The 9,147-nt window shown below is 39.4% G+C and overlaps 1 protein-coding gene across 6 annotated transcripts in view; it reads right to left on the reverse strand.

Annotated features, from left to right (window-relative positions):
• Positions 1-6,434, reverse strand: part of PBX1 (PBX homeobox 1) — a 279,800-nt gene extending 273,366 nt beyond the window's left edge. The window contains exons 1-2 of one of the 6 annotated variants that reach the window (XM_089911842.1): positions 5,499-6,430; positions 2,174-2,247 (exon numbers count right to left, since the gene is read on the reverse strand). In XM_089911842.1, the coding sequence (XP_089767968.1) occupies positions 2,174-2,247; positions 5,499-5,689 (265 nt within the window). In that variant the 5' untranslated portion in view covers positions 5,690-6,430. Of the gene's footprint in view, positions 1-2,173; positions 2,248-5,498 lie in introns of those variants that run through there. The other 5 variants (XM_030760576.2, XM_089911857.1, XM_022563270.2 and 2 more) reach the window with 5 other exon arrangements.
• Between the last annotated feature and the right edge of the window lie 2,713 nt (positions 6,435-9,147).

Raw genomic sequence — 9,147 nt, forward strand, 5'->3', positions numbered from 1 at the left:
TGTGTGTGTGTGTGTGTGTGTGTGTGTGTGTTTATTTCCCTCTTAACACAGGACCAATGATCCTTATCATTTTCAATTTACAGTACTCAATGAACTATTTTTTAAATATATTATTTGAGAGACAACACACAAAACCGTGATTTAGATTTTTAAAAATCTCCAAATGTTAATGTCATTCAATAACAGAAAATCTTAAAAACAAAATATATAATCCAACAATTATACCTTTAGAGTATTATTTTGACCTTCCTATCACCATAGTTTAGGCAATATTCATGTAAGGAGCAAACTCTTGAACCCACACCAGAACCAGATCTCTATTCACACCCACCCACTTTGATCTACTGCCTCAGTAGGTTTTAATTAGAAGACTAGAATTAAACACTTTGGCCACAATATACATTTAAGTGCCCTGATGGGCTTCCTTTCAATAAAAGTCTGATAAAGTGTCTTTAAAATAGAGTCTCTTTGGCCTGGATTATCAAATATGCCTTTAGAGCTTGGTTCTACATTTTATACAGCAAGATTAGCAGGAACGCATACCTGATTAGTAACAAATTTCAACAAACCAAATATTCCAAGTAAATAAGCAACAGAGAAAAAAGAAAATGAGAAGGAAGGAAAAAAAAGAAGAGAAAGAAATATATACACACTTAGGTTTCCTGCTCCGGGTTAATAGAGAAAAAAAAAAAAAAAAAACTAGAAAGTGTGACAAACTGAAAAAGGCCTTTTGATATTTGTATGCACAATCCATACATTTCTTAAAAGGTGTCTCACAGCTAAAATAATGCAATTCACAGCTTTGCAGTAAGGTTAGGCTTTGGCAAGGCAACCCAGAAGACTTAAAGATCTAAACATCACTGCTCAGGTGCTTTGTCTGGGATATCATGCACAACACAAATAACATTCAACAAAGGAACTGCTTACTAATTTTCCATACATTTCAAGACCCGAGTAATTACATATTTGATCAATGGTCACATCTTGAAACTATTTATTTTTTAAAAGAGAAACACAGAGAGGACTCAAGAAGAAAGCCACCCTGTGTGCCCTCACTCCCCCCGCTTCCTTTTTTTATGTGTAACTATCAATGTATATCAGCCGGGCATGCAATCATATTTATTGTCACTTTCATTCATGTCATGCCCTTGCTTATATGGTTTAGATATGAATTATTGACTGTTACACTCCTTGTTGTAATAAATAAATAAATAAATAAATAGGATGTCAGGTACTTTGCACTGCTCTACAGCGAGCAAGCAAGTCAGGGGCCAGCAGAAGCTCCCGCTTTATATAACCACCCCTCGTTCCTCATCTTTATGCCCTGGTTTCAGATTGCCTTCTCAACTCTTTCTTTTTACAGGGGAGAGACTCACCCACCTTCGAAAATTAAGGATTAAAATAAACAAACAAGAGGATGTTGCTAAATGTCCTTCCCAGAGCATCTGTTGTTTAAGAACACCTCTGATTGATGACTGCTATTTTTTAATTGTTGCTTTAAATTTTAAATGCCCTCCTGGGATGTGTTATAAGTGTGTTAGTCCATGATATGAGGTCTAGAAAGTAGAAAAACAACAGAATGAGTGAGCTCGTGGCATTCTATTCTCCTAAACCCAGTGATTCTCCCAGCTATAAAATCACAGGGCACTCAAATACCGATAACCTGATGTTGTGTGACGCTTTCCACAAAGATATTTGACAACACTCTGTCGAGACTCTCTAGTTTGCTGCTTCGTGTAATTACAAGAAAAAAAGGAAAGGAAACTTTAAACACTTAAGCATCCCGGTGCCCAACTCCAAAAAAATTAAGTGTTTTAAAGATGGACCAAAATATATTCCTTCAGGAAACGGACTTTTACTTTCATATTTTTCCCCCAAAGGCACATCATTCTATAAATTTCCCTTCATAACCTCTATTTCAGCCTCAATTTCAAAGAGGCCGGGAAGAGAGTTAAGGCAAATAAACCAGTAATGCCTGGTAATAACTGTCAAAGAAACTTGGTGCTTTCTGTTACAGGAAGCAGGGCTACTAGGACTTCCTACTGGAATATGCGATCAATCTTGAGAGTACTTCTATTCTGAAATTTTAATATTTAAATAATGGGTTCCTGATTGCCAGTTAAGTGGTCAATTGGCCAAAGAAAATGCTTAAATGTTGGAATCTCATTCCTACCTGTTTTTTCTTTGATTTCACACAACACATTAAACAAGGCAGGCTTCATTCTGTGGCAGTTTAAAGCATGTTTTCTGCAAGAAAGAAACAACAGAATAGCTTAGGTGGACTCTAGAGATCAAGCTGCTCATAATGCACAGGGGGAAGAAAATTTGAACATTTAGCCAAAATTATAGACCAAGCATAACTCTGTGGCATGCTTCAATTGCTTTATGACTTAATAAACAGAGTCCCGCCATAGAAAAAGAAATAATGTTAATTAGCAGGGAGAGAGTAGGGATTTAACTACAGAACAGAACTAATCTCAATTATGCCCATTTAGGAAGAGTTTTGGGCTTGTTTGTTTGTTTTTTTTTTAAATAAGTAGTTTAATCCAAGTGGAAGTCTTAAACCAATAATCCTATCCAGGGCAATGAATACACGGCAGAGTCAAATGCATGGGTTAACAGTTTTGTATAATCTATGCAATCACCACAGCCTAGGAGCTGTCTGCTTCTCGGTCCGTGTGTGTTTTCAAATTTAATTCATCCATGTGTTCGAATTCATTCCGCAGATGCCCCTGTATTCTCATAAACACAAGATGCTTGAAAGGTCTTCTGAGTAGAACTGTCAATTTATAAAATTTCAGTCCCCAAGTTAAAGAGTATGGAAATGCATTGCCAGGGGGCAAACATACCCATATGGGGAATAAATTCATTTCTCTGTGTTCACATTATGTCGCTTGTGCACACACTGCTTATTTGCAGGTGTTGAAATTCAATTATTTACAATTAGGACCTTGCACCCACTGGGGGAAAAATAAATACAATTCTGCCTTTTAGATTAGTGATTTACCTGGTTCTTCTGTGTGCTTGTATTCAGAATGCACTTGAAGACCAAAACAATACCTTTCCCTTTATTTTACTCTGGAAGCACTTAGCAGAAGGATATTGTTTTGGAAGCAAAATACTGATCATATCAGCTATTAGTTAAGGGAATTCTGTTGACTAACTAAAATGAATGTGTGAAGATAAATGGGAACCTCTGGCACTCAAGACACATGCAGTTCTTTTTAAATCCCTTTCAAAGTTAAAAAATAGACACATCCTCATGAACGGAAACCATGAACCATGCTCTATATACTGTACATCAGAGGAGTCATAAACTCAAAATTCAAAAGTATCAAAATAAACATACACATTGTGTCTAAAATAGGAATGGTTCCCTATGTAAATAATAAATGTACATGATGAAGATCTGACTAGGGAAAGGAAACACCCGATTAAAATATTTGCTCAGTTACATTGTTTAACCAAGAAGAAAAGCTTAGTGGCGATTTAGTTCTCTTGTGGGATGAGCAAAAAGGTGAAAAAAACTTCAATGTATCAAAGACTTCTTTCTGGGCCTTTTAAAAGAGTTTTCATTAATTGTATTCTTATATAAAGGCCCAAATGCAAAAACAAACAACAACAAAAAATTCCACACGGCTTTGCAGAAATATTGCATTGCCACAGCACATCAGTGGGGTTATAGAGAGAGAACAGAAAATGTCACTATCCCAAAATTGTGTCTGATCTCTCAACATCTAGGCCATTAAAAGGAGGAACCCGCCAAGCCACGGCTGTCCTCAGTTGTACAAAAAGGAGTGGGACTAAATATCAGAGAGGTGGTGAGTTTCCAGTCTTACCGGCCCCTTCAGCTACATAAACTTGTTATTAAAGCAGTTTATTGGTATGTCTGAGTTTATTTTCCTGGAACAATGTAATGGAGAAATCTGTTCCAATTCAAAAAGAGACTGCCAGGGGGAAATCTTCCTCTTACCCTACCTATTAGCTTTTCTCTGGATAATAAAATTCAAAAAGGGCACCGATTAATTTTTGAAAACTTTCCCCTATTTAAAAAAAATTTAGCATAGTTCCAGTCTTTGAAACTTCCCAAGTTTTCAAGCACCCATAAACCTCAGGACTCTTGAGTTTACATGTTGCATGCGCTTACAGCTAAAATAAGAGTGTAATTCACAACATCCATGTTTTTAACTGCTCCTCATTTTCTAAACTCAAATTCCTATCTCCCTTAGACAAAAATATATATAATGATGTCTTCTCCATATAACTAAGTCTTGTGAGGTACAGGAATTGTGCATATATGATTAAAAAACCCAACTGCTTCTGAGATTTAACAAAGCTGGGTAATTGTAAAGACATATGTGATCATTAGATTTTTTAAATTCTTCCTTTCGAGATCGGCCTTGGGCAAGCAGTTGGTGGGCTGCTATTTAGTTAGTGCTTTATTTTGAAAAGAGAATTTACTGTAAAATCCTAGAGTGGAGAATTATATACCTGGTAGTGGATTAAGTTGAGAAGCTACACAGCTTCTTTATTATGCTTCCTTAATGAAGATCTTCCTATCCTATAGGATTGAAATACATAAAATACACACTTGCCTTCATTTCTATTTTAGTAGCATCTAAGTGGTCCTGAAAGAAGCATGGGAAAAAGAGCATGCTTGATTTCCCCCCCCCACCCCTTTTTAAAGGACCATACATTCTGTACTACGGAAGGTTAGTAAACCCACTCAAAATAAGAGACAATAAAGTTACACTACATATCTGAGCCTCTTAAACCTTTTTAACAAATGTTTAAAAGCAAAAGTATCTCTTCTTTCTTTACATCAGCTTTTCTTGAAACAAAATTAAATAAATGCAAAATATTTTCTGGATAGCTGACAACTACTGACAAAGAATTACCTTGCCTTTTTTTTTTAATAGGGAGATAAAGGGGAAAAGATAAAAATTAATTTTGGAGGAGTAGTCCAGAAAGAAAATCCAAAGTCTCTAATTCAGGGAAGGGGTCAACTAAATTTGCAAATAAAGTGTTCATGGGACATTTTATTTTGTAATGTTACGGAGTCCTTCAACAAGAAGTCATGTAATGCTGTTCAAAACTTGACAATTCTGCTCTCTCTGATACTTTTTTAAAGCAGTAAAAAGTGCCGAGGGCCGCTTTAGGATCAGTTGGCAATATTTTCGGCGTGCCTGAGTGTTTGTCTGGATATATATGAAGACCTCTATATTCACACACACTCACACATACATACACACACACACTATATATATATATATGAAAAAATATATATACACAGCCATATCACGGCATGGGAGATTACACTTTCGATAACAACGCTCCTTCAAATTTTACTCCTCCGCCATATAGTTGCTCGTCAAAATGGGCAAAGAAATAACATTTAAAAAGAAAGCGCTGTGGTGATTCGGTTCCCATTGTTTCCCCCAGCGAGAGGGAGAAAAACAAAAAACCCCAAGAAAGGAAAAGAAAAGCCTCCATCTCACCTGGCCTGCGCCTCATCCAAACTCTGGTCTGTGATGGTCATAATTTGCTGTAAAATGTCTCCAATGTCCTGCTTCCTCCCGCCCTCCCCCTCGGTCCCTCCGGCCCCATCCTGCAAGTGCTGGGACAGGCCGGGGTGTCCGGCCATCCCGACCCCAGCATGGGAATGCATCAGCCTGGGCTGCTCGTCCATCTCCAAAGGCAACGGCAGCCCCCGGCTCTTCCTCTTCTGCTCCTCGGCTCGGCTCCTGGGAAGCACCAAGGCTTTTTATCCTTCAAGCTGTCTTCAAATCCTTTTCAGGATAAACAGGGAAGGGGGGGAAAAAGAAGACCAAAAGAAAAAGAAAAAAAAAAAATCCCTTTGCCTCTTTAGAGGATGGTGGGAGGATGGGGAGTGGGGAGGGGGAGGGGGGCGTGAAGGGGTTGCGGGGTGAGGGTGGGGATAAGGGCTGGTGGGGAAGGGTGTTGACTCCAAAAAGCAAGAAAAATAAACCACCTTCCCACTTGACGAAAAGAAATCAGAGCTGGCTTTTGGTTTTTCAGTCCGGTATCCTTTGCAAGGCAGAAATGGGCTCCCGGCGCTTATATCTGTGGCTTAATCCTTTTGCAAATATGCATTGATCGGGAGAAAGGAGAGGAAGGCAGGGGGATTGCAATGCAAACTTTCCCCCCCACCCCCCGCTGCCCCCCACCCCCACTCCGGGCCAGAGTGATCTCAAAGGGGGTGGGCTGTTGCAAAAGCCAGATCTCCCCCAGCCGCGGCGGCAAGGCAGAGCACAGGCTCTCTCCTCCACCGTGTCTCTGCAAACTCCAGCAGCCCCGTCAGCCTCCTGCTTTTGTTTAGCTCAGGCTCAGGACTCCAGAAACATATACAGAAAAACCACAGCCTGAGAGGAGGAGGAGGACGAGAAGGAGGAGGCGGACGAGAAGGAGGAGAGGGGAGGGGGCAGAGGAAAGGGAGGAGGGGGCGGGGAAGCCGGGAGGCGGGGAAGGGAAGGAGGGAGGAGGGCACCCGGAGCCCCGCCCCCTTCCCTGATTGGCCATCGGAGAAAAGACGGGCCCCCTCTTCCCCCTGCTTTCCTCCCTGCGCCTCCTCCTCGGCCTCCTTCGGCTCCTCCTCGCCCGGCGCCCTGTCAATCAGAGTTCAGAGGTGGGCCGGGAAGGAAGGCGAGCTGCTACCAAGTCTCCAGTCCTTAAAGGTGCAATGATACCGAAGCGCCCACTCGGTTAGTCAGTTCCCACTTTTCCTGCCTGCCTCACTTGGGTTCTGTCCTTGAGAAAAATGTGGCTCCACTTAAAAGCAAACGTATAAAATTAACACGAAAGAACAAGGACGGTGTGGGTCGCCCCCTCAACTCGGGTTTTTCTTCTGCTGTAACGTTGCCATTTAAAACTTGATCCTTTTAAATCGTTAGAGCTCAGGGAAACTGTTGAGAGCGAAAGTTTGTCAACACGAAGTTGTTATGAAACAATCGAGCTGTTAATGTAATTAATAATGATCTCTAATAAATGGCATATGTAAAAAATAGATTTTAAAAAACAATCACAATAGAGCTAAAAGTAATACTGAACTGTGACATTTTGGTTGCATGGAAACTAAATTATGGATTATGAAACTAAATAATGCTGAAAAAAAAGATTAATAAATAAGTTCACCAAATGAAACTAATTCAACATCTCTTCCTCCTGGGGGAAATTAGTTATTTGGCTTAAGTACTTAATAAAGAAATACATTATCACAGTCTGGTTCTAGTTTTTAATATAGTCTAATAAGCATTATTAACTGGGATAAGAAGCGAACTGACATTTATTGAATGCCTACTACGCACCAAGTAATTTACATGAGTTATTTTATTTAATCCCCAAGACATCTCTGTGAGTTATGGATTATTAGTTCCATTTTACAGAGAGGGAACTTCGAAAGGTTAAGTAACTTGTCCAAGGTCCCATGTGTGAATAGTGTAAAAATTAGTTATGTGCCCATCTTGTCTGAAAAGAGACTCAAGGTGCTTAAAATGATACATATTCAAACAAATTGACTCAAATTGAAAATGAGTAGGAAAGAATGAAAAAAATAATAATAATTAAATAAAATCAGGGGATGGGACTTCCCTGGCGGTCCAGTGGTTAAGATTTCACCTTCCAATGCAGGGGGCACGGGTTCAATCCCTGGTGGGGGAGCTAAGATCCCACATGCCTTGCGGCCAAAAAAAAACAAAACATAAAACAGAAGCAATATTGTAACAAATTCAATAAAGATTCTAAAAATGGTCCACATTTATAAAATAAATAAATTAATTAAAATAAAATCAGTGGGGGCTTCCCTGGTGGCGCAGTGGTTGAGAATCTGCCTGCTAATGCAGGGGACACGGGTTCGAGCCCTGGTCTGGGAGGATCCCACATGCAGTGGAGCAGCTAGGCCCGTGAGCCACAACTACTGAGCCTGCGCGTCTGGAGCCTGTGCTCCGCAACAAGAGAGGCCGCGATAGTGAGAGGCCCGCGCACCGCGATGAAGAGTGGCCCCTGCTTGCCACAACTAAAGAAAAACGCTTGCACAGAAACGAAGACCCAACTCAGCCAAAAATAAATAAATAAATCTAAAGACAGAAATCTATAAAATTTATTAAATAAATAAATAAATAAAATAAAAATAAAATCGGGGGGAAATCCTAATAAGAAACTCGTAGCTGAAGTTCAATACTATCGCTCCAGATAGACCATCAATTCACCTCTCATCTTTCCATCAGGCACATGAGAGAGCAACTCTGACTGGGTACACAGTCACAGTGGCCACAAGATAAAAGAGCAGATGAATTATTTTGGAAAAGCCAAGAACAATATTTCAGAATATAAAATATTCTACTGTGCAGATAGCCCTCTTCCTGGATGGCAGTATAGCCAAAAGAAATGCTTGAACTGCTCCAAACATAAGTGTACCTGATCCGCAAAATGGAAGGTAGCCTCACCAAATGCTTTGAGATCCTCAAATAAAATGTTATTCTTATTCTCAGTCCAACCTCCTTCCCAATCATTACAAAAAATAAGTCTGGCAAGATAAGGGACTCGTGACAGGATTTCAAAGCAATTCTTAAGCTATTTGGTACTCATTTGCATGAGGGCATGCAGTAGGGAGTGTTAATTGCAATTACGATGTCATATTACTCGAAACAACTGTTCTATCCACTTACATATCCTGACTTGTTAACTGGGTTTTTTTAATCAACACTAATAATCCTCAAATCACGTATCAGTCCCAGTGAGTGTGCGTTAGCACATCCCTGACAACGATGAAGTTATCATGTCTTAAAGCATGAAAAGAAGTTAACTCAGAACCAATAAGAAATCAGTTTGTGAACAAGTAATTAGAATTACTAAAAATCTAATAAAAGTTTACTAGGTAAAGTATCGGAAAACATACTATCAATACCAGAAGACCATTGTCATCTAGGAACGTTTTAGTAGGGAAATAAGAAATGTACAACAATAATATTAATGACTATTAAGTGCTTTATAAGGATAAGATATATTCAAGGTGCTTTATTAATTTAATCACCACAATTATTTGCCTCAACACCTACACTTTTATAGTATTGCCAACACTATAGTGTTGCCGAAATATATTTTAATACAAAGTAAATGCTATAGAAGGTA

The sequence above is a fragment of the Delphinapterus leucas genome, chromosome 1 (genome assembly GCF_059928025.1).
Source record: "Delphinapterus leucas isolate spDelLeu-1000000601 "Yukka" chromosome 1, BTC_Dleu_Yukka2, whole genome shotgun sequence".
Taxonomy (NCBI): Eukaryota; Metazoa; Chordata; class Mammalia; order Artiodactyla; family Monodontidae; genus Delphinapterus; species Delphinapterus leucas.